Here is a 25,556-nt window from a genome sequence, read left to right as displayed (position 1 = left end):
ACCCCCCAAAAAGAATTAAAAATCAACTTGTAAGTCATTTTCTTGTTGAGGGAAAAAGGAAAAACCATTTATTTGACATAATGTTTTGTAATTTTTTTGTTTTGTTTTGTTTGTAGTTTTTGTTTTCATATAAGAGCATGAATATGAATGTATGTAGTAATATGTGGTTGTATGTATGGATCTGGCTTCAATTTCAATTTTCGATTTTCGTACATAATTTTCTTTGTTTAACTATTAAACGGCCTGCATAATGTTGTTGTTGTTGTTTTCTTAATCATAATTCGAATGCAGGACACATGAGCGTGCGGTATCGTGTGATTGTATGCGTGCTGCTAGTCCTCTGCAGGCAACTACCGATCTCTCTTCATCATTCTCATATCTCTCTCCTTGTGGGGAAATAATGCGGGACGCCAAGCCGCGGCAATGCTGCGCGGAACGCAAAGAAAATTCGAGCTCAGATTCGAATTTCGAATAGGATCGAGCTGATTGCTGGTACACTTGGTGTTGCAGCTGGCAGCTACGAAACGCACAGCATCGGCGCGGCTTGGCGAAGAAGAGAGTTGTCGGTTCTGCAGAGAACGCGCACACACAACCACGTAGCGCCCTCTCCCTCAGGCATACGCATTCTTAAATGGGGAGAAGAATTTGGGGGACTTGGGGAGAAGGATCGAGGATGGTCGTACATACTTATGTCACTAAAGCATATTAAATATGTATGCAAAGTATCCTTGTGTTTTATTTTATTGTAGTTTAGTAGTAATATTATGTAATGTTCCGTTACTTATGTGTTTATGTACTCTGCTTGTGTACTATTTATATATGTTTATGTTTATGGTAGGTATGAATAATTTGTATATAATTTATATTTATATATATATATATGTATTTTATAATAGTTTATATAATAAACGATTTCCACTTGTTTTTTTATGTTTTTAGTTCTGTTTTTTTTTAGATTGTTTTAATTTTTTGCTTGTGGTTTTATTTCGAATTATTTTTTACGTTTTTTTTTTAGGGTTTTTTCTCTCATTCGCTTACATAATTAGACTTAAAAAATTTTTACACAAATATATCAACAAAAACTCAATAAGTTGCATTCAAAGTATATAATATATAGTATAATATGTATTCAAATTACAAATAAAAATAATAATTTAAAAAAAGTAAAAATTAATGCGATGGTGTTTATAGAGTTCAAAAAAATGAATATAAACAGAAAAATTCATAAATTTTATGTCTATTTTCTTTTCTTCTTCTTTCTTTGTACTCTCTGTTTTGTTGTTTTGTTTTCGTTCAATTTATCTTGTTTGTTTCGTTATTTTCTGTTCGTTTTCTGTTCTATTTTTTGTTTGTTGTCGTAAATCAATTGCTCTGTTTTTCTTGTAGTTGCTTTTTTTATGTTTTCTGTATTTTAATTCTAGTTTTTTCTTAACCAATAAATGAACAAATGTTACGACGTGTATTTTTTCTTTGCGTTTAATTACAGTGGCTATGTGTTGTTGTTGAATTGTTGGTTTTTGGATTGTTGTAGGTCGATGAGTTGTTGGATTGTTGGGTTTTTGTTTTATTGTTGGCGTTCTAAGCTTGGAAATAGGTTTGGTTGAGTTCTAATTTAAATCATATATATATATATATTTATTATCCCAAAAATACAAAAAATTATTTAGGTCTGCGCTTGGTATCCATCTTCTTTTTTTTAGATTTTTTGATTTTGTTTCTTATTTTTCCGTTTAAGTTTTACTAATTTACATACTTTTGCCTCGACCTCGGTTGTTTAATAGCAGTCTCCTTGCTGCTACTGCCACTACTTTTACGTTGTTGCCGCGAGGCTGCAAATGGAGGATTCTGCTTAGTAAATTGTTGAGTGGTTGTGGTTGTTGTTGACGTTGCTGCTGCTGCTGCTGGTGTCTGGCGAGCGCCTTTAATACTAGCTCGTGAATTAGAAACAGCTCCTGCACCACCACATCTGCCGGCTGCCATAGCAGCCACTATTTCCGCTCCCGCTCCTGCTCCTGCTGCTGCTGCTGCGACTCCAGTTGCCGATCCCAATCCCGTTCCCATCTTGGGGCCATTGAATCAGGACGACGGCAACTGCTTGGCCACTATGACGCCCGGCCGGCACTGCTTCAGGGCGGTCGTGGTGATGGTCACCTGTTGGGTGTTGCTGCCGCTAATTACAGCCTGCGAGTGCCCGGAGTTGGATACGCTGCCGCCAGTCGTCTGCACCTTGAAGATGGCCGTCGGCGTGACTGCACTACTGCTGGAGGAGGAGACAAGGCCGCCGGCATCCTTTGCCGTCTTGGCCGTGATGATCACCTGCTTGTTGCCGCCGCTTTTGAGCTGAAGGAAGGGTCTCAGCTCGGCCAGTGCCGCATGCTGCTTGCCCGTGGTGGTGAGGGCCAATGGAGCATCCTGCGCCAGTCTGTGACTGTGATGGTGCACGCCGGTTAGCTGATGGTGCTGGTGATGGTGCTGCTGACCACGCTGCTGCTGCTCGTCCGCAAAGAGATGATCGCCCTCCAAATGGCGGATGGCCTGGACTATGGTCTCCAGGTTCTGGCGATGCGGATGCTGATAGTGGGTGGCGGCCTGGATCGATTGCTGCTCGTGCTTCTCCGTCTTGACCTTGACAATCTTCTCGTGGATGCGCTCCACCTCCACCTTGGGCGTGGCTTTGATGGCCGCCTGCAGGATGGGCTGCAGCATGGCCGCACTCGACGTACAGCCCTCGGCATAGGCTTTGGCAATGGCATTCACGTTCACCTCGTTCTCAGACTCCGTAGAGCTATTCGACGATAGGATGACCTCCTCGTGCACCTGATCCTCGGTAATGATCTCGGCGGCGGCATCTGCTTCCAGCTCCTCAATGCTAGAGCAGACAACTACCTGCTGCTGACCCGTCATCTCGTCAATCTCCACGTACGAGACGGTGCCGCCCAACTCCTCCAGATCTTCGCTGCGCACAAAGTTATCGGTGTGCTCGATGACCTCGCGTGGAATGTAGGCATTGCTACCGCCTGATGCGGCTGCCACTGCTGTGCCGGGTGGCGCAGTGGCCACGCTATACAGCTGCCGCTTAATCATCTGCAGCTCGTCCTCCAACAATCGCCGCAAGCTGCGCTCCTTCTCCAGCTGCTTCTTCATCTCGAGTAGCTCCTTGGCGGCCAGAATGCTGGCGCTGCTCAGCTTGGTGGCGGCTGCTCCGCCCGCCGTCAGAAGAGTCATCGGTTCCGGGGACATGGATCCCAGGCCTTCGTCGGAGCTGTCGCTAATCGCCTGGATGTTGATCACGTTATCGGTGAGCTTGCGCTTCTTGATAGCCACTGCCGTCGTAGAGTTGCCCCCGTTGTTGTTGGCGCTGGAATCGTTGTAGTTACCACCAGAGTTGGCCTCGCCGGATCCACCGCCGCCGGCCTCATGCTCGCCCACCTGTCGCTTCAGTTCGCTGTTTTGCGTCAGCAGCTGCGTCTTCTGGTTTTCTAGATCCACGATGTACTGGAAGGTCTGTTGCAGGATGGCAGCCTGAAAGTATAGTTAATTATAATTAAAAGGGTTTTCTCTTTTTGATTTGTTGTAGTTAAAAATAGTTTCTTAAAACTACTGAGTTTAACAATCACTGTTAAGTCTTAATTACTGTTAAGTCTGAATCAAAGGAATTCTAAGTAGGATCATCCTCAATCTTGAGCCTATGGTGTTTTAAAAGCTTTTTTAAATCCAAAGTAATTTAATTTTAATGCCTTAATATCTTAATTTTCCTCTGTATTTTTGTCTTGGTCTAATTATCATTAGTACAGGGGAATTATTGGCCCTTTAATAATGAGATTCTCTTCGATTCTTTCTCTTTCTCCCCACAATAAAAGTCATTCAGAAGAAACACATATAGGGGAATCTTCAAGAAAAGGGGTAGGAAAAAGAAGGAGAGATGGGAAGGAGGAGGAGGATGAGTACGAAGCATAATTGCCGAGAGCCGACTTAATTGCAACAACATAAACATATATACATACATATGTATACATACATACATGGCTTGTTGCTTTAGCATTTTGCCTTTTTGCCTTTGCTGTTTTTGTTTGCATTTTTTTGTTATTGCCTTGACTGCGAATGCGGCTATGATGTTTATAGTAAACACTGTAGTAAGCGATGATTCCCTTGCTGTTTTTGATGTTGTATGCTTCTTGCGGAAAGGTGAAGGAACTCATGTCCTTCAAAATGCGCGCGCTCTTTACCCTTTACGCTCTGTCCAACACTGGCAGGCTTCGTGGGAAGAAATGGAGAGAAAGGTGGGGAATCTAACGGAGAGGATGCATTAACGGTGTAAAATCTGGCTTAGAAAGCAGCCTGGGGCAGGCAAAAACATGCAAATATGCGTGCTGCGTGGGCGACATGTTGTGGTTGAGCCACATATTTTTAAGTGAGAGCCAGAAGTCGGGAAAAGGAGCTGTTTTAGAGAAGTTTTAGCATCTAGGAACTGAGCCAATGTGTGCTTTTTAGGGGAATTTCAAATAGAATCTAAAAATTGGAGCTAAATGCACAAATTTATTAAAGCCAGTAAATTGAAAAATTGTGTTTTAAAATGTAAGCATATTTCCACAAAAAAAAAAAAAAACAAACCAAAGCTGGTATTACAAAAACTCACCAATTTGCATATGAAAATCTCACTTATGGATAAGTTAAATTTTTGATTTTGATATTCCTGGACATCTAGTGTCATTCAGCAATTTTCTTCGGATGCTTTGCACACTTACCCCATTGGAATGCGTAAGCCTGCATTCTTGGGGCTTTGATTAAAAAGCAATAAATCTTTGGCTACTTTTGTGCAATTGTGTGTTGCTCTTGTTCTTGTTTTTGTTGCAAAAACTTGTTTCGGTTTCGGTTTTGTTGTCGGAGGTCACTACTGGAAGAGCAACAAGAACAACAAAAGAAAAGCAGGCATTGCCAGACAGACGCCGGCACCGCACAGCTGCTGTTCGCTCTCTCAGTCTCCCGCTCTCTCGCTCACTGTATACTCTCCACCTCTGCAACTCCCTGCCTTTCTCCCACTCACAATTGCACACCAGCTGTAGGCCCCCCAATCACTGTTGTTGTAAGTGAGATAGAGCGAGAGGGGGAGAGGTTGTTGTGTACAGTTTTCTCAGTTCTATTATTGTTGTTGCACCTCTGTATCTATTTCCATAACATAGAGCGGCATTGCAATGCCGAGAAACGTGCGCATTTTTTACAGGCGATCGAATCTAATGTAGCATATTTAAGTTTTCTAGCCGCTCAGCGAATACATAGTGATTATTGCTCACACAAAGGTCGTTCATTGACACCGCAGCTGAGTAATTGCCTATTGGAAACCGATCTCTGGCATTGGAATGGAATGATAAGAAGCAGCACGGCAGCTCGCAAGGGAGTTGCCGCTTTGTCTGATAAAACACTCATTAAATTAGGCAAAGACAAAGGGGGAATATCAGTATGTTTATCTTTGAAAACTAACAAAAGGCTATGGAAACGCTTTAATAATATGAAGAAAGAACAAACTAATTTATGTTTATGTATATTTGTTTAGTATTTTGTTTACTTTATCTCTAATTACATTTATTTTGCAATCTTATGTTTTCATTGTAAATTTGTTCTTTTTGATTTTTTCCAAAAATCAAATTGAATTAATTTAGCTTTTCAGATTTCTATATGCACTTGCTGCCCGGTCTAGTTGGAATAATCATATGTCCTTATATATCCCATTCCAATATCATATGGTAGTAAGAGCTATGGCCCTCTCACTCGCTCTCTCACGCTTACTTGCCGGCAAGTTCAGGCCTTGGCTAATAAGAAAATGTCGTTGGCTTCGCAGACGCGACGCTGCTGCCCAGTGTTGTTTTTGTGGCTTGGGAAATGCCGGCAAGTGAAACGAGAGGAAAAAGAAAAACAAATAAAGTCTATGCACTGCCACACGATATGAGTATACATATTCCTTGGCTAGTGTGAGTGTGTAAACAAAAAGTCAAACCCAAAACCAAAAGCATAAACAAAGCAAGGGAAAAATAAAAAGACGATCAAACTCGCGCGCGGGTCCAACAAGAATCCAATTCAGACGCAACCCAAACCCAACCGACCAACAACAAAGGCAAAAGGAAAAACAACAACAACAGCAGCAGCCAACAGACGGCAGACAGCGCCGGCAGCGGCTGCGACAGCGGCAGAGCGAGCGTTGGCCGTTTTTGCGGTGACTGTACTTTTTTCCAACACCACCACCACCGTTCAGAAGCCAGCAACAGTTCCAATACGAAAAGTTTTTCAATATTCGCCGGCGTCGCCGTCGTCGTCACAAATGTTGCTAGAGAGAGCGAGCGAGTAGCTCTCTCAACATGTTATGGTAGGGGTAATGACAGCGCGCGCCAGAGCGAGACAGCCAGCAGCATTTCGTTTCGTTGCCGTTCGTTCCGTGAAACGGAAACCAGACGTAGCGAAAAAACATGTGGGCCCAAGCTTTTTCGCGTGCTCTCTCTCTTTCCACTATCTGGTAAACATGTGCTCTCTCAAGCTTTCCAGTTGGAAGTGGCGGCGCGGCTAATGCTCTCCCTTTCTGGCCACAGCAGCTGACTTCTATAAATGGCGCGTCTGTTTTTCTGCTGCTGCTGTTGTTTTTGTTGTTGCTGCACTATTGCTGTTGTTGTCGGTTACACTACAATTTTGTTGATTGAATAAAATGAAATGCATAAAAATAGCAAATACGCCGCCGCTGCCGGTGCGAGAGAGAATTCGTCATCAGCTGAGCTGGCAGGCGCTCAACAAAAAAATGCGATTGATGGATTTGTGCCTGTGTTTAGCCGAGTCTTTATCTGTATAGGTTTAGCTGCAAGTGTAACTGTATCTTTATAGCGGTAAAATTAATATTTGAAATACATAGAAACTTAATTTCGTTTTGGTTTTAGATACGGCAGCCACCACCAAAAAATGCACCACCCCACCAAACATTGTTCTCCCGCTCTTTGGTTGGTTTCCTTTGTTGTTTTATTTTCCGCTTTTCTATCATGCTTTTTTTTCGTTTTCTTTTCGATTTTTGTTTTTGTTTTTACTTTTTTTGGACTACGTGCGTGCACGCATGCCTCTTAGCGTGGCGCGCTTTCCACTTGGCAAAATGTGGTAAAATGAAAAACAGCCAGGGAAAATCAATTTATTTTTACAACTTTTGTTGGTTGGTTCCCGCCCCAAAAACAAACAAATGACGAAACGGAACCTTAGAGGTTTATCTCTCTGGCCTATATATATTTATAAGCAATAAAACGAGATACTCTCAAGGAAAACTGAATAGTTGTTTGCCGGAAGCGAAATTTCCTATTTACACCACCAAAAAACACACGAAATGTTATCTTTTATTAACTCTATATCCGATTTCGGTAATTAAAATTCTTCAACGAATCTTAGTATCCACCTGTGATTATTAGCTTTATCTTCTAATAACTTCAATTTTTATCATTCCATTATAATTATTATTTATTTTATTTTTTTTTTTTTTTAAGAAAGCTATACTTATTTCTGAAAATTATAATTTAGATAAAATTATATTAATACCAAAAAGTATTTAGGTATATGCATTTCTTCTTCTGCAGATAGAAGCACCTTTTCAGATCGAATCCCCCTCGGTCTTTCTTTTTTTTCAGCAGATATGCGAATTGTTTACTGTTCGCTTATCTACCATCTGCCGGTTATGTTTTTTTTTCTACCTACTGCTCTCTGCTATATTGCGTTTCACGTCCGTGGAGTAAAAAAAAAAAGAAAACAATTAACGCAACGTTCTCGGCTTATCTCTCGGCTCTTCACCTGCAGATGACGGCGATGTGACAGGTGTGTGTGCAAAGCACCACGAAAAAATAAGAAAAAACTGGCAAAACCAAACGAGTCAGCTGACATTAATTTCTGTGCAAATTTTTGGTGTTTTCCTAATATTGGTAGTCAAAAACGTGTGTTCTCGAATGCACAGAAAATAACAAAATTTACTGGGTGGTGGTATAAAACATAAAAATATGTGTTATTTCACCTAGTTCTCTGTAATTTTTTTCTTTTAATGTGCTAGATATTTAATTACAAAGTACTGGCTTCCTAAAAGTAGACAAAGAAGTTTTTGGGCGTGCAATTTCTTTTGAAAAATATGAAAAATTCATTAATAAAATCGATTTGAAAATAATAACAATATTAGATTGCATTATTTTAAATTATATATTTATGTTATAAACCCAAAAGTCTTGCATTCTTGCCTTTTCCATTTGAATATTAATATCTGGTTGCTTTTATGGTTAAACATTTGGACACGGTTTTCGCATTTATTTCGTTTTCATTAGCATTGCGTAGCTTTCAGCGCTTTTGTCGGCTGTTAATACCGCCAACCTGCTAAAATTAGCATCGAGACATTTGAATATTTGGCCATAACGGATAACGGAACCCGAGACGAGTTGCACAGACCATAAAGTAACATCAAGAATTCGCCCACGCAAATGCAAAAGAAAAAAAAAAAAAATAATAAATAAAAATAAGCAAAAACAGCTGCGATTTCTACCGGCTTACTTACACGCGCACAACCCAAACACGCACATATGGACATGTATGTGGGAGAGATAGAGAAAGAAAGATACATATATGCGCACACCCACTGGGCGCTGTTCATCGGTTCACTCGCACTCGCTCTCTAGGTCTCCCTCTCTCCCACTCCCACTCAGCTGCTTTTGCTGGGCGCCAAACATGTGTTGCCGCATACCAGCGCGTAAAGGCCAGATAGGAGAGGAGTGTGTGTGTGGCTCCCAGGAGAGAATTTTTGGGGGACAACATCGCGCGTCAAAGCTAAAAGCCACAAGCTAAAAAACCCAAGATGCAACGAAAACCGTTGCTATTTTTAACTCAGAGTCATATGTACACACCCCCTCCTCCCTTTTGTATTTTCGAGAAAACTGTGAAAACTAGAGAACACGAGGAAATGCCGTCATCGAGAAAAGAACAGAAAAACGAGGGAGAAATTATGAGGAGAGACTGGGGCGAGGTCACTCTTGGCGAGAGTTATTCAGACAAAAAAAAAAACAGCTGTGTGTTCAATCTATAAGCTTTCAGCCGCACACACACATCTTTCATATTTTTGCAAATTTATCTCGCATTTTTTGCTAATTTTGCGGCGAGCGGCGCTGACTCAATTCAAATATGTACAAAAGAAATAAAAAATAAAAGCATTATTTGCTTTTTACGCTAACCTAATTAAATTCAAACACGTGCGGTAGATGAGCTCAGAGCTATGTACATTATATTTAATAGCCAGTCATATCTATGTATGTATGTATTTACTTATATGTACGTACTTATTTACCCCCAAAAGTTAATCCAAGGCAAAAGTCATAAAAAAGCCGCAATTAAAGAAAGCCTAAGAAGCGTGGCAATTGAAAAGGTAACGGAAACAGGGATACGGTAAAAATAAATACGAGCAGTTAAACAATTTATTAAATTAAGTGAAGCCTGGTTAGGTTAACCCACTGAGGCTAGGGAGATGGAGGTTGAAGGTTGCATTTTCATCCGATAACTCGATTTTTTATCATCCGATAGTAATACAAATTTTAAAGTTAAAAAAAAAAAACTTCATCTGGGTTCAAAACATAAGACTTTTGAGCTGGTATTTAAGTTAATTTAAATTAACCTAACTCTATGGTTACCAGACATAACAGGACCTCATTAATCCTTAATTTAATATTAGTACATAACCAAGATATGCTAAGGATTTTTCCAACAAACTTGTGATTACAAAATTACAGCTGTCACTTGCACTTTTGTGGCTTCAAAACCTAGCACTCCATTAAAAAACGTGTAAGTCCACAACACCAAAGGTCAATAAAACCTTTAACCCAAAGAGTGCCAATGGGGTTAAGCCACGACATGCCATGTGTTGTGAGGTTCATAGTTTCGGGATTTTTCTTCTTTGTCGTTGCTGCCGGCTAAACAAAGCTCATGGTCAATGAAAGCATTTAATTAACATAAAAAAAAACAACTAAGCATACACGAGCACGCGAAAATGGTTGAAAGTGTGTTGAAAGCCATTTGAATTTGAATGAAAGATTGAGCGAAAGAGAAAGGGAGAGCGAGTAGCACGAAGCTTGGTCTTTGTGTTGCCGGTTGTTGTTAAAAAAAAAAAATAAAAAAAAAAAAACACAGAGGCAGCTGACCCTCACATAGACCGCATGTGAGATCAGCTGATCGAATTTCACGTCCATCAAATTAAAGTAAACGCGACGGTGGCGGCATTGTATTTATTTTTATCAACGTGTGCGCTTGTGTTGTTGTTTACCCAAGACAGCTGTTTTAATTAACCCAAATAGCAACAGCAGACGCGCACAGCTAGTAAAAATATTTAATTCAATTTAATTTGCATTGCTGAATGATGACAAAGTTGCTATTGGGTGTGGCTTGAAGAAGAATGCTTTTAGAAGATCTATGATATAAATATAATATAATAGAGATTTATGTTTAATTTGCAACAACTTTGATTTGAAATTCAATCAAATCAAGCCTAGAGTTATACTACGAAATGTTAAAAAGAACATTGTATAGTTTTTGACAATTTTTTAAAATTAATTTTGGAAGCAATTATATGTATACATATGTAAATATCTAAATTTTTAGGGATATTGAATATGTGAATCTGTTCTAGGTTTGTTAGACCTTCAACTATGTTGTATATTATTCGTTCTGTTTATCTATAATTCGGCTTGTATATACTTTTTTGTCGCCTTTTTGACAAGTTTGCGGCGCAATTGGGAAAGCTGAGTGCTGGAAGCCGAGCTTTTCTGCCGGTCACCGACGCTCTAACCTTGTTTTCTTCATCATCGTTCTTGTTGCTGTTGTTGTTGCTTGACCAGCTGAGTCTCGCTTACACGTACAATAAGAGAATTTGTGTGTAAGTGTATGTGCAATTGCGCAGCAAAAATGCCGGCTGGCTTTTGTTTTTGTTTTGTGTTGTTGGTTTTTTTGTACTTTTTCGGGTAAATTTATTATTTCGCAATTTCTATGGAGACTTATCGAGTTTTGGATAGATTTCACAGCTGTTAGTTGACTCATTCGGCTTTGGAAAGTCTATTTAAAAGACCATAAACATAAGGGCATGGCTTAGAATATAAGTTAATTGAGGTTTTAGCCAACTAAATATATATTTTAGAAAATATAACATTAAATGCTACAAAAGAAGACATTTTCGAAATATGGCGTTTATACAGATCACTTTATTACTAAAATAAGACTAATTCGATATCAAGATTCTTTGGCTAATTCCATATAATTAACAGTAACCTTAATACCAAATTTCGCCATAGAGAAGTTTGACTGTAACTGACTTGCAATAAATCAAAACAAAACGGAACTAACAGACACATACACTGACAGAAATAGAGGCTTAAAGAGGACTAAGAAAAAGAAATAGCAGGCTACGGAGATCTTGGCTTGGTCATTGATGAAAAAAGAGGAAAAAAAAACCGTTACGATGCAACAATGTCATTAAATCCGGCGAGACGGCATTCCATATAATCAGCAACAACTGCAACTACAACAACAACAACTGAAGCGCTCTCGAGCGCCAGACGGCGGCTTTCAGCGATCAAGCCAAAGAGCGAGCGAGATGGGGAGCGACCAACGACCGACCGACATTTTTGCAAATTCACACAAACACCGGCAGACTACCTTCATCGGACATCGGACATTCGCGCTGCGCTGCACAGCCAACAAGGACCTGAAAGAGCCACGACTGCCGAGCTGAAAAGCGCGGCCAGGGCAAGGAGCTATGTGAGCTGGCAGGCCAGGTGGGATGCCTCGCCCAAGGGACGGTGGACGCATAGGCTCATCCCCAACATCGAGGCCTGGATGGAGCGGAAGCACGGGGAGGTAGACTTTTACCTAACCCAGGTGCTGAGCGGGCATGGCTGCTTCCGCAGCTACTTGAAAAGGTTCGGCCATGACACGGAGGATGGATGCCCGGAGTGCGGATCCGGGATAATCGAGGATGCGGGACACGTATTCTTCGAATGCCGCCGATTCGACGAGGAGAGGGACGAGCTGGAGGCGGTAGCGGGGTCAGCGATCAGGGTAGACACTCTGGTGCCGTTGATGCTGTCGAACCAAAGGACGTGGGATGCGGTGGCGGAATTCGCAGCTAAGCTGATGAAATCCCTCAGGTCGCTGGAGAGAGTACGAAACGAGCGGACTGGCTGAGCGGCCTTCTATTGTGCGAAGCATTGCTTTGCGGCCGTACCGCACAATGCGGGCCCTTGGCCCCGTCAATACCTAGTTTGTTTGTTGTATAGTATTTGTTAAGTGTAGTTAATAAATAATAAACGTATATAAAAAAAAAGACTACCTTCATCTCACTCTGTCTGCCCACAAAGTAATTGATCCATTGCACTTATGCTTTTTTTTTTCTTTCTTCTTGTTGCTTTTGGCTAGGCCACCGCTTGTCTCTGCTTTCTCTTTGCTGATGCATTCTTCTGCGAAAGTCTCGAAGTACTGCCTATCGATAAGTTATCGCCCTGACCTAATATTAATATGCAATTGCTTTCCTCTAAAGTTAATATTTTAAGCCGTTGGAGAAATTGACCAAAATGTATTACATTTTAAGTGAATTTCAGTAGGAATTTTTATCGCTCTTCAAATAATATGCCCTTGGGTGCCATAAAATGACTATAACGTAACCCGGATCTAAATTCCTTTTCATTCAACGATGCTGAACACCACGAAATACATTAAGTAATTAGGCAAAAGTGCGGTTTTTAATTAAATTTACCTACTGAAGCATAAAAATAATTCAAATTACAAACAGCACGGCTCCATTAATTGCATTTTGTGGCTGCTGCTCTACATACTCCATACTACGATATTCTTACACCTGCTCTTTTTTTTAGGCATTTGAGCGGGGGGTAGGTAGTGTAGGCATTTTTTACTACGAAATGCAATTGAAAGTACAGGCTACACACAATGTGCTCCATGTAGATGCACATATGTACGGTAAATGGTGGGTTATATAACCCTATTTATGCTGGCCATGTACTGTTGTTCCAAACTGGGTGTTGGCATGGCCCAGAAGTCGTCCGCATTGCATCGCAGTCTCTTCTTCAGCTGCAATCCCGCTTTTTGCTCTGCTCCATCTGCAAAAGGTTGCCAGATGCCAATGGCCTAGTGCACTGCAACGCCACCCAGCGACCTCCGCCCGCCCAGTGCCACGCCCCTGTCCAGCAGAGTCCGGACTTGAAGGTGGAAGGAACAAAAAAAAAATCGGATTTTGCCGGGCCAACAACCGTAGTGCGCAGCTGCCAAGCTGAATGCCCATTTTCTGTACAGGAGGATTGGGGGAGGACCGGTCGCCACCCGTCGTTCCATTTGGAATCGTCATCGGCTGTGAAACAGCTGCCTACCAGGCGCCAGACAGACGCCAAAAACGCTGGAAATGAAATGGCAATGAAACACTCCCGGAAACCACCCACAAGAAGCTCCCAGCACAGCCCCCCAACTTTCCACAGCTGTGCGAGTGGTGTGGGCTCCCATCAGCACAGCAGGCGAACTGAATGTTGGCGCCATTGTCCTATCCATCCCATCATCCCACGCCCATCCCACATCCTCTTCTATCACATCTTCTGTCGGGGGTAGCTTCAGCTTTGCGTTTGGCGCGCGCTTTTCTTCGGCAGCCACTGGAAAGGAATCGATATTGTATTGTATATAGAAAATTTTCCAGCTTTGCGTCAGTCCCGCGCCTTTTCTCGCTCGCTCTCTCCCTCTCTCTCTCTGTCTGGGCAAGGTGTGTACTGTGTACAGTGAACACCTCCCCACCCACTTTAATGTAGGTTAGTTCAGCTGGGGCGCGCCTAAATCTCAACACGGTAAGAAATAGTTTGCAATCGGGTGCAGCATGTGATGAAAGCTGTTTTGGAAGACGGCTAGTATTCTTTATTGGTATCCATTGCTGATCTTTTTCTTAATTTAACGTGGGTACCAATACAGTTGGGAAGAACTCAATGTTAAACAGTTCACCCCAAAATAGCCAAACTTTTGTTTTCTTGGTTTATGTAAACCAGGTAATTGCCTTTTCAGAAGCTTAAACTTTTATAATTTTCATATAATTGTATCAAAGGTCATTTTTTTATTTGCAGTGTACTTTTCGAGTAGTCACAATAACAACAATGGGGGCAACTGTACGCAATTGCACATTTGCACTTTAGCGCCACCTAGCGCGCAAGTTCAATGACCCGCCGCCAAACAGTGGGCGAGAGAGGAAGAGTGCAGAGTGCTAAAAGAGAGAGGAGAGCCGAGAGTATAAATCACAGGCTTGCATTCGCTATATTCCCCCCTCCCATTCCGCCCACCTTAGGGCGTGGCAGTATGTGTGCTGCTCGAGTGTCTCTGCCATGTACCGTTATGTGCGTGTGCCTAACCTGTGAATGGTTTCAGTCGTTGCAGCTTTCTGTCAGCTAGCATTGCAATTTTTGTCGCACTTTTGTCGAGCAATGTGTGTGTGTGCATAGGAATGTTGGTTGTATTTAATCTGCATACATATGTATTTATTTATGTACAAATTGTTTGAGAGTATGTACGTGAAGGAATTATGTTGCGGATTCGAGCGATCTACTTTCATTCTGTCACATAGAGTCCTGTTGATCCAGAAAGTAAAAAAACAGAGTTTGAAATTACGATGTTCTTATATTTTGGATCTTAGCAATTTATGTACATGGTGGCGTAAAGTTGGTCAAGCAGCTTTGCAGTTTTCTCTTTCTCCAACGCCCATTCTCTCCCACTGCACCATATTCCCTTCTCTTTCCCATTGCGTTCAGCCTTCCCTTTCACACGTATTTACTACAATGTTTACTATGTGTGACAGGCGAGAGGAGGCAGGCATCGTTTGTAATCGTCGCCGTTGACGAAGTGCATAGAACAAAAATCCATAAACTACTTGCACTAGTCCGCCCTCTTCTCCACTCTTCCTATTTTTCTCTCCCTTACTCTCATATCCGCTATGCATCTCTGTCTACGCCCATTATGTCATTCATCAGGCGCTGTCGTCTCCTGGCTTTTGCTGTTGCTCCTACCCCTTTTCCTTTTCGCCTGTCGTAGTATTTTTAATATTTACGCGCCAAGCCTTTCTTCCTGTTTGCATTTTCTCCTCCTTGCCTTGTTTATACTGCTTGCTGCTGCGTATTATTACACTGTTTCTCTTGTGCTTGCCTGTTATCGCCTTTCTTTTTTGGGGCCAGAGACTGATTTACGAGCATTGCCAAGTATCAGTTGACACTTTTCAATTTGCAATAAATAAGAGCGAGCCTTGGCTAAAAGCTAAGAAGAAAATCCACGAAACGAGGGAAACTACCAAATATGAAAAGGTAGTGTTGGAAAGGGATTAGTGAAACGGGGGTAGTGTTGAACACAAGAGTTTGTTTCAAACTTAAGACTTGTGACTATATTAAGAACTAGTTGTTTTTTACAATATTTTAATCAACAGGAAATAAAAGGATTTTGAATGAATTTTAGTATTGCATTAAGTTGCTTTCTTATCTGTTGTATCTGTAAATTAATCTTGCTTTAAGTTTGTGATTCCTAATCCTTACTCCTCCATAATTCAATATGTATAATAATATAATTTACTATATTACTTTCTTTATAATTTGTAAGGTCTTAAATGTTTTGTGGCCATTGTTTTTCTTTACAACACCAGACAAACATATACAACCATAAATAAGAAAAGAAAGAACTCGCATTTTTCTTTTTGTAATCTGACAATTTCGTTGATTTACAGCCGTCTGCTAACTTAATTGCGGTAAAATGAGGGGTAGACATGTTCGAAAGAAATATCTCCGTAGGACCTTTGAGCACTTGAAAACGTGTCAGTCCAGCAGTAAATGCTTAAGCCCAGCCAACACCCCACTACCAAGGCCGTTCGTTCCACCGGCCAGCTTCAGCTTCTTCTTGGCCGTTTACTACACACGCGTCACAACAAATCGATGTCGTCTCAAGGTGAAAATCCCATAAATATGAGAGCATGTGTATGCAAAAATAAAGCTAAACGAAATATGTGCGGCGTAAAAGGAAAAAGCGAAACGCCTCCAACAACAAACAATTGAGACGATGACTACGACGACGCCGCCGACACGGTTGCCCTGACGACTAAATGTCAAAAAGGGACCTTCAAAGCTTCAGCACCTTCGCCGGCCCCACATTTTATCCACCCCCAACAACCGTCATTCACTTTTTTCTCAGCTGGAAGCTTTTAGCCAAGTTGCGTGTGTGCTGGTTTTGCCTTTGCCTCTTTTTGTTTTTTTTTTTTACCAGGAGTCGTCGTCGTCGGCAATTTGTCAACATGTGTTTGTGGACGGCCCTGTAATTGAGGCCCAAGACCGAAAAACCCAAGCTCAGTCTCCAGTTCGGCTCGGCCTCTGGTTAAATGTAATTGGAGTTGCGTGCCACGGGTTAAAAAAAGGGGTAAGAAATCAAAAGGAGACAGCTGAGATACCGACAGACTCGGATCTCTGGCCGAAAATGGTGTTGATGTTCATTTTGATGGGCTGCCGACAACACAGAAAAACTGGCTGACCGATCGGAAACTGACCAGGGGTAATAATTTTCACACGTCCATACTACAGATCTTTAAATTTGACTTCTTACTAATAACCGATTTGTGGAAATTATTGCAAATATTATCATTTTTACCCTAAGTTTTGATTTCGGAACCAGACTTGTCCATGAAACAAGAATATCTCATTTCGAAGTTTTTTTATAAGAGGATGTAACATATTAGCGTGCAGAAAAAATTTAGTTTTAATGAGCTATAATACAAAATAATTATAATTGTGTTGTTTTTCACATCTAAAAGTGTTGTTCTCGGATCAAGCCCTTATATTCGTCATTCAAATGGAATTTAATAAAAAGCGTTAAATTTAAACAAATCTATAACTCAAAAAACTTGTTCAATTTCTATTTTTAGGATTATAAAAACTTCTATCTCTATAGATCACATATTAGCTTAGCCCCTAATACATAGTAGTATGTATGTAACTTACCTTGCTCAACTTTTCGCCCTCGTGTCTGGGTAGCAGAGATCGCAGGCTCTGGAAGCCGGCATTGATGCTCTGCATCCGTCTCCTTTCGTTGCTGTTGGCGATTTCACGTCGCATTCGCTTTTCGCTGTCCTGCATTGGTTTTCCGGAGCAGTCACCATCGCTAATCGCTCCGCCTCCTCCGCCACCCCCTCCACCCTTTGAGGTGTTGGTACCGCTCATGCTCGATTGGCGCCGCTGGGAACCGGAGATCTGATGGGCCGGCTCGCTAGTATACTCGATGTGATACGTATTCTCGCCCCCTGAATCCTCTAGTTGTAATCTGAAAGAAAATATTAGAAAGATAAATTAGTCAGAGTTTGTAAAAAGTCATATCCCCTTCGAAGAAACTTATGATTCACTAAGTTACGATCAAAAAGAGTCACAGAAATTTGAAATACTTTTAAAATAGTTTAAAATTCTTTTTCTTATACTAATAAAAATTCTTTTTGTTTTCTATCTGCCTTATCAAGATATTCTCTGTGGTAATATCTACTGTATTATTTATAGCGTTTGGCTGGCTTATCGGTCGCCCATACATAAAACCAATTAACTTTTACATTTATACAATCCACGACGACCACACGAACTCACACAAAGACACATGCTCGCTCTGCTCACAAAAGCGCTGAAAAATTCATTCATTCATAAATTTACAATTCCATTCAATTCAATTTTAGTTTAACCCGCCAACGCTACACAGCAACGGAGCAGCACCAACAACAGCATAACAACAACAGAGAGCCACACACACATAGGCTCAAACTCTGTTGTTGTCACGTTAGCAGCAGCATCTGACTGAAGCAAAGTGGATTAATGAGAATACCCGAATACCCTAACCTATCTCTACACAATAGGAATTGATTTGATTAATTTTTCCTTAAGGAATCTTTGCGTAGTTAATCATTTAAACGCGTAAAGTATTTGATTTTGTAATATGCAAATATAATATATTAAATTAAATTAAGCTATAATTTCATATATTTTTTTAATTATTGTTATTAAAGATACATGTTATTAACCCAAAATTAATATTTTCAAAAACCAACCTAACAATAAATAAAACTAACTTGATGGAAGTACAGATGTATCCTAACAGTTTTGTTAGGGCATCCACTACTGCACTACACACACATGGCATCAGCAACATGTAAGAGAGGACCGAGTGCGAGAGAGAAAGACGGGTTGGAGAGCTGGAGAAAGAGAGCTAGCACAGCTGTCAATAGTATGGGCATTCCTCTTTTTGTTATTGTTGCCACCATCGCCGGTAGTTGTCGTGATTGTTGTTTTCTGTTTCTGTTTCGTTTTCAGTTTTCTGTTTTGTCGGTTTTTGTTCGTTCGATTTGGTTCGCTTAGGTTTGCTTTGGGTTTTTGGTTCGTATTATTTTGCAGCACCTCTTCCTCGTCTTCGTTGTCCGGGGTTTTTAAACTATGTATATGTATGTATGTATGTTCATACATATGCTGCAGCCGATATGTTAGGTTATGTACGATCATCCAGAGTCTCGAAGACGCGAGGTCTCACAAGAATTCCAAACCGGTTTACCCCCACGAAACACGTTTTCCAAAGTCTTTGCTGCCGTTGCTCTGTTGCCTGCAGGCTAATGAAAACAATTTTCACAATGGTATGCTCTGCCAGCAAGAACAACAACACTAACAATAACATCGCTAGAGAGTTAAAACTTGCAACACTGCATTCCGAGGCAAGAACCACGCTGCTGCCTATGGTTTTCCAAGACGATGCTAGAAAAATCACAGTACGACTCGCGTAGAACGAATTTAATCATAGGAATTTTTTTGAACTTCTAATCTCGACTTTGTTATTTTTGGAATATTTTTAAGACACCGTTGTGCTAAGATAGTTTTCACCTGCTAATCAGGATGATGAGCAGAATGATTTATAATAATAAAGTCCATTAAAAATATAAAATTATACCATCAACATTTTTAATAACAAGGTTTATTTATATTTATACCAATCTTTTAAAAAATCAGTTCATTAATTTCAATACTGAAATTAATTCATAATCAGTAGTTTCTAACAAAAATCAAGCCAAATAAAGCTTAAGCAAAGCAGTTTGTATAAAGCAAGTCTGAGTTACTGATGTTAGACTGTATTAGAGACGCCGTCTCGCTAGTTGGGTTTATTTTTAGCAACATCATACAAAGGTCGTTTTTCTCCGGCAGCATTTTTGCGGCAAGTGCGCGATAGAGACGGGAAACGACGCCGAATGCCATACTGCAGCCAAAGTTGGTCAACAGCGGCGGCGGTAGGCGGATGTTGTGGATGTTGCAGCAAGAGGCAGCAGCAGAGCGAAGCTGCAAGAGGCCAATGGAATGTGGCTCGGATCTCGGATCTCGGCACTTGTGCCACCAGCTTTTTGGCATCTCGTTTGTTTTTGTTTGCACAATATAAAAGCCGAAAAACGCTGAATGAAAACCGCGCGGAGAATGTTGCATGCTGCATATGGTAGCAACATCTGTTCGTGCTTTCGTTGTTTGCTGTTCCCGATGGAAAGGCGGGGGGCGGTACACATGTACATACATATATTTTGGTACTTTATGAGGCCCAGAATAATTATTCCAGCAATGCAAGCAGCTTAAAGTGAGACAAAGTCATACAAAAGAATGGAAAGATACGTATTGTATGTATAAATATTTTAACTGTTCTGAATAGGTTCATTGAGCATTAAATTAATTCAAAAATATATATTTAATTATTTAAACTATAAATTCTCATCTTAAAATGTTTCTTTTTACCTTTTGGTTTGCTAGAGAAACTTCTCGTGATATCTAGAGATTTTAAAGTATTACCCTTATAAAATGTATCAAAAATTCAGGTCGATTATCCTTCATTGATTGACTTCTGATGAATGCTTTTCTTGGAAAACTATTCTGGTATTATCTAGATTTTCTGGGCTCTTCAATGGATCTATTTTAGCACTTTCCTTGTTTCCCATTAGAGGCATTGCAACAGCTGTTTACTGAAAATCAAATTCAAATATAGACGCTGCTAGAAAAACGCTTTTAAAAGTAGCTTGCCTTTGAAATTACGCATATTTCGAGGTGTTTAAGATATAGAGTATCTACATGTAGGGAATAATAATAATAATAACATATGACCGTCCAACCAACGACAGCTGACAGCCTGCTGCTGCAGCGCTGCTCGTGGCCCAGAGTTCAATGTAGTTCATTGGCCACTTTTTCGCCCGAGCGAATACATAGAGAAGATACGAGTGATAAACCTGGGAGGAGAAGAGAGAGATACAAAAGCCGAAGTCACGAGCACCATCGAGAGTAGTGCCCACCTCACGCTGCCCACCGACCGAGCAGCACTGGGAAGTGCCACCCACTCACCATCACACCCGACAACTGCTGTTGCACTTTGCACATAAATTGTACATACTGTTATTGGGTCACCGCTTACGTCATCATTTCACTGGAATTTCGTAAGGGAGTTGCAGCAGTCGGCGGCACATTCGATTCATAAAAGATAAACATGCAATTATATAACCCGAGAATAAAGTAAACAAAATGATAAGGTAGCCCCCCAATCTAATGAATGTATATCGTTTTGCACCTTTCTCTTGTCAGAAGGTGCAATTTACGCTTTAGGGAAAATTCTAGACCGATGTGGTTGGCTTTTCCCAAACGGGAACATGGGGAGTAGAGAGATTGAGAAAAAAGGGGATCACTGAAAGGGAACCCAGGTGTTTCCATTTACATTTAAATGTATCTCAAGCAAAAAAATTAAAATTAAATTTAAATTTTGATTTATATTTAGAATTTTTAAAAGAGTATTTGTAATTGGAATTGTTTAATACCTCTCAAATTTAATTAAAATATCCATGATTGACTTTATGTCAATGCTATATGTTAGGAATCCAGCAAGTACGCAATAAAAACTCGGGGAAATCCCCAGCTATTCGGATTTGTTAGTGCGAAACGATGGACATAAACTTACGGCGCAGACTGTGTACTGTGCGAAGCAAGAGAAAAATGAAATGCAACGCAATAAACCTTACCACTTGCGTAACTGTGCAACCCATAAACTAATGATCAAATTAGAATTCCCCCTTTCTGCTCCGCTCCTTACATTTCTCATTTTACAGTTGCGTCTGCCAGTTGGCGCCACATTTTGCAATAAATATATAAACAAAGCAAAGGGAAAAGATTAAGCAGAAATTGTATACGGGAGAGGTAAAAACAAAGGAAATAAATGAGCTTAAGATTGAAAACAGAGTTGGTGCCAGGTGTTGACTTTTCTAAGAGTATTTTATTAAAATATATTACAAAAACCCTTTAAAAATTAAGAACGAAAATAAATCCAGTAAACATTTAAAATTAGTTTTACGAAAAAGGCTCACTTAAATATCACATCGTAAACGAAAATCTACACTCCAGTTTTATTTCGCGGAAATTAAATTAATATAGCACCTTTATAAGCAAAAGCTGCTTAACTTAAAAACTTTTAGAGATTGTAATTGGAGAGGTCCAGAATATGCAACGAGAAAGGAAAGAAAGGGAATACTATTTTGTATAGTAGCGCAGTAGTAGTAGTTGTGCTATCCCCTCATCCTCCTGCTCTTCTCCTTCGCCAATGCTCCTAAAAGTGTTGTACACAAAAATCATGTGTTTTTCATAAACAAGAGCCACGGCGCGCTCTTCATCTCTTTTGCACGCCGTTTTTCCATCTCGGTCGCTCGCAGGTTGCCAATATAAAATGCCGCATGCAAAAAAGACGATGAAACGAAACGAAATGAAAACAAAATGAAACGTTTTGGCATGTGAAACACACACGGAGCCATCGCCCAAAAATTTGCGCAGCAGATTTTTAGCCATGTGTTGGTATTAGTTTTCAGTTCGCTTCGGTTTCTTTCTTTCTGTCTCTCAGGTTTTTTTTCAGATTCGCAAATTTGCAGCGGCTTTTTAGGTTTAGCTTTTGTGTATATGTTTTTTCAATGAAACGTGTGTGGTAGTAAAAACAGAAAGCATTCAAATGTGTGTGGCGGCATCTGTACTTTTGCGAATCCAGAGAGTGCTGCTCTCTGCTGTCTTCTCTCTCGCTCCATCAAGCTTTTTTGAGTGCAACTCAATAGCGCGCACTCTGTCGCTCTCGCTTATATACTTGGAGCCGCTGGGGAGCGGCTCTTATAAAATGCAAGCGAGTGAGCGGCAGAGAAAGGGAAGTTGTGGATGCTAAAACATCCAATACTTCCAGACTGCTGGCGCTCGGTCGCTCTTTCTCTCTGGCTGTCATTACTCCTCATTTCCAGTCGAGTGGGGTAAAAACGGAAATGACTCTCGTAGTATTTTTGCCAATGTGCAACGTGTGAAGAAGTGGAGAATGAGATTGGAGACTTTTAGCCAAGGCACGCTCTTTTATTTTAGCACCAGCAAAAGCAACAACAATATCCAAACAGCGAACAGCAGCTGCTAAAACGCAGTTGTGTTATACCGCCCACACTGGGGGCCGAAATAACAAAGCCACCTCCTACAGATCGTGATGCTTTTTAACAGTTATTTCCGGCCCCATGTGTTTTAAATTAAAACTTTTAATGTCTCAAAAATTATAAAAAGAAACGTTGAAATAATTATTTAATAAAAAAAAACTGCCTACCTGAAAAAAAGTGATGATTATTTAATATTTTAATTAGAATTCTAAAACTTTAAAATATACGATTTTGTACACTAAAGATATAAGAAAATTTTTTAATTTCATTTATCATTAAAAATATGTATTAGATATTACAATTTATTATATTGTTTTTATTGTTTATTATTATTTTAATTTAATTGTAATATATTTATTTATTTTAATGTACGAATTTGCATTTACGAGGTGAGCAGGATACATCCTGACATCGATTGGTTTCCTATGAACTTTGAGGATGAGTCAAAATAAGCAATTATACTTTGTTACCCATTGTAAGTCATAGGTTTGCACTAATAATAAAAAAGCCATGGAAATCGGATTTAATATAAAATTCCCGGTATATGGGAGGCGACCAACAAAAATAAAATAAAAGCCTTGAAAAGAGCCATCAGCTGAATGCGCAATTAGGGATTGAGTGCGCCAGTGTGGGTGCTTTTCCCGCTGGCTAAGTGTGGGTTTGTGTATTCGCAATTCAGAGTGTGTGGTTGTGCGAATAAAAAACATATGCTTGTGGCGATAAGAAAAGGCGCCGCCGCTGCTAGTGACGTGTGCGAAAAGGCAACCATATGATTCTGATAAGCGCCGGCCACAAGCGAGCGAGTATTAACTTTCGCTGCGGAAAACAAGGGTAGGCTATAATATATTCGCAAACCGATCGGAGAAATAAGAAAAGAAAGTGAATATAATCCAGTAAGAAATTCGTGCTTATTATTTCAAGGAATAGCTAAACATTTTTATAAGTATCAAACGTACAGCAATTGAATTTTACACCTCTAAAACTGTACATTTCACTGCTATCCTCTACTTTTCTTACACTTTTCCTTGTTTTCCACATTTCTCACACTTGTTATTGTGTGCGAGTCTCAGGTAGAAATAGATAGAAAAAAAAATAAAAGAAAAGAGGAAGCGTGTAAATAGAAGCAAGGAAACACCAAAACCAAAACCATCTGATGATACGAATATACCGGTACAGCTGATTTCATTTCAACTATGAACACGAAAAATGTTGATTAGGCAACCTGGCGATAAGCAAAGAGCTGGGGGAGGCAAAGAGGAGGAGGACAGTGCGCAGCTGTTTTTTCATCGTTTCTCCGTTCATTTCGAACATGTGAGCTAGCGCAAATTGGCAGCTGAGCGGGCAAGAGGCGGAGAAAGAGAGAGAAAGGTTGAGGAGAGGAAGAGAGCACCGATCGCAGCTGTAACAATTAGACCAAATATTCGGGACAAAAGAAAATGGTAAAAATAAAAACATAAATCTACAAAAAATGAATTCTTCACAAAATATATTTCTCATTCTTATTGTAAGCACGAACCTAGAGGAATTGGTTTATTATTCAGCATTTACAATAAAGTTTTAATAACGTTCTTCTTCGTTTTCTTAGCAGCTGGCGCTCCTCACAGTGCCTAATATTATTGCCGGCACTGTGTTTGCCGTCTGACAAATTGAGAAAACAGCAGTTTTACAATATGGACGGGAGGAAAGGCAGAGTATGAAAACAACAACTAGCGGCGGCAGAAAGAGAGCAAGAGGAAGCGACACGGGCGTGAGAGAGAGTGAAAGAGCGAGACACGACACGAAAGACAGAAACGAAAAAAGTAGCGTCACATTTATTCCAGCAACAAGAAACGGCATGGAAGTGGAATGCAATATCTATGTGTGCGTGTCTCTGTTCGATGGTGGTGGCTGTGTTTATGTGCCGTATTTGTTTTGTCGGCAAAACGGCGGGAGAGAGAGCGAGAGGGAGCGAGCGCGCAAAGCGAGGAGAGAGAGCCAGCCGTAGTAGTAAAAAATAATCAATAATTTGCGTGATAAAAATGCAAGCCAAGCTGTTGATGTTGTTTTTGTTGCTGCCACTACCGCTGCTTCTCCCTTATCTTGTAAACATTTATGCTTGTATATATTCTTATTTGGTAACTTGATAGGCGTGGCACTTAAGCGTAAAACTCACTGCAACTCTTCATCCAATTCCTCGGCGCTGTTGTATTCGGCGTGTTCTAGAATAACTTCCTCCGTTTTGATGGCAACCGGTACGCCGGACATATTGTATCGTGTTTGTGTATTTGGTTATTATCGTGGCCAAAAATTCGGTGTTTGAAGAACCACGTGCACTCTGTTGTTGTTGCTGTTTCCGCCGCCGGTGGACTACATGAACATTAGCGCTGTTTTGCGATTTGCGCTCCGCGATCTTTATTTATAGCGCCTGGCCTTTTTATTTTCTTTTGTGGGTTTCGCACAAGCACACACACTCGCGAGAGTCGGCGGATCGCTGATGTGTCAGCTGGTTTTTGCCGCTGCCTTCAGCTGCTTTTTGTATTAGCGGCAAATTGTTTGCCCGTTTGCTTTGCTCACACACACACAGACAAGCACCAACACTCACACAAACGGCACTGGGAGAGCGCGAGAGAGCAGACGAGGCACCGAAATACAATTTAGCGCGTCTTCGTCGAGAAGTTTGCCCTTTTTTCGCTATTTGGTGTTTCGCAGCTGTTTTTTTTATTTTTTAATTGCCACCGCCAACACTAAAACACAAACGCGCGCGTCTGGTACATGTGTATGTATTTAGGTTGCACTGTACGATTTCCGATCGGCGTTTCGTCCGCTGCGTCGTTCGTTTGTTTCGGCGAGTTTGAACATGAATGGACATGAGTTGCTGATACAATTTTTTGCCCAAATACCGAAGTCGCGACGTTTTTGTTTGATATTTTGTGATATTTTCTCCTTGGTCACTCTGAATTTCAAAGCAAAATGTTAGTTAACATAGAAATGCTCTCGATTACAGAATTGAGAGCCTAACAGAGGTTTGCTTATGGAATTCCCAAAT

The 25,556-nt window shown here is 40.6% G+C and overlaps 1 protein-coding gene across 1 annotated transcript; it reads right to left on the bottom strand.

Moving 5' to 3' along the window:
• Positions 1-27: 27 nt before the first annotated feature.
• Positions 28-25,375, bottom strand: crp (transcription factor cropped). Its single transcript, XM_017163723.3, has 3 exons — positions 24,684-25,375; positions 17,043-17,361; positions 28-3,522 (listed from the first exon to the last, which is right to left on the bottom strand). Exons 1-3 carry the CDS (start codon positions 24,773-24,775, stop codon positions 2,077-2,079), a joined length of 1,857 nt encoding a protein of 618 aa, XP_017019212.1. The 5' UTR covers positions 24,776-25,375; the 3' UTR covers positions 28-2,076.
• Positions 25,376-25,556: the final 181 nt, after the last annotated feature.

This window comes from Drosophila kikkawai, chromosome 2L (assembly GCF_030179895.1).
Source record: "Drosophila kikkawai strain 14028-0561.14 chromosome 2L, DkikHiC1v2, whole genome shotgun sequence".
NCBI classification, from domain to species: Eukaryota; Metazoa; Arthropoda; class Insecta; order Diptera; family Drosophilidae; genus Drosophila; species Drosophila kikkawai.
The sequence above is the reverse complement of the archived record's forward strand: the minus strand, read 5'-3'. Positions and strand labels throughout refer to the sequence as shown.

What these genes read in the sequence shown, in the direction of transcription:
- crp (XM_017163723.3), bottom strand. Translation starts at nt 24,775, where the DNA reads ATGTCCGGCGTACCGGTTGCCATCAAAACGGAGGAAGTTATTCTAGAA. An exon ending in GAATTGGATGAAGAGTTGCA is followed by an intron (nt 17,362 to 24,683) that starts GTGAGTTTTACG and finishes ATTTTCTTTCAG; the next exon opens with ATTACAACTAGAGGATTCAG. An exon ending in AGGGCGAAAAGTTGAGCAAG is followed by an intron (nt 3,523 to 17,042) that starts GTAAGTTACATA and finishes CTATACTTTCAG; the next exon opens with GCTGCCATCCTGCAACAGAC.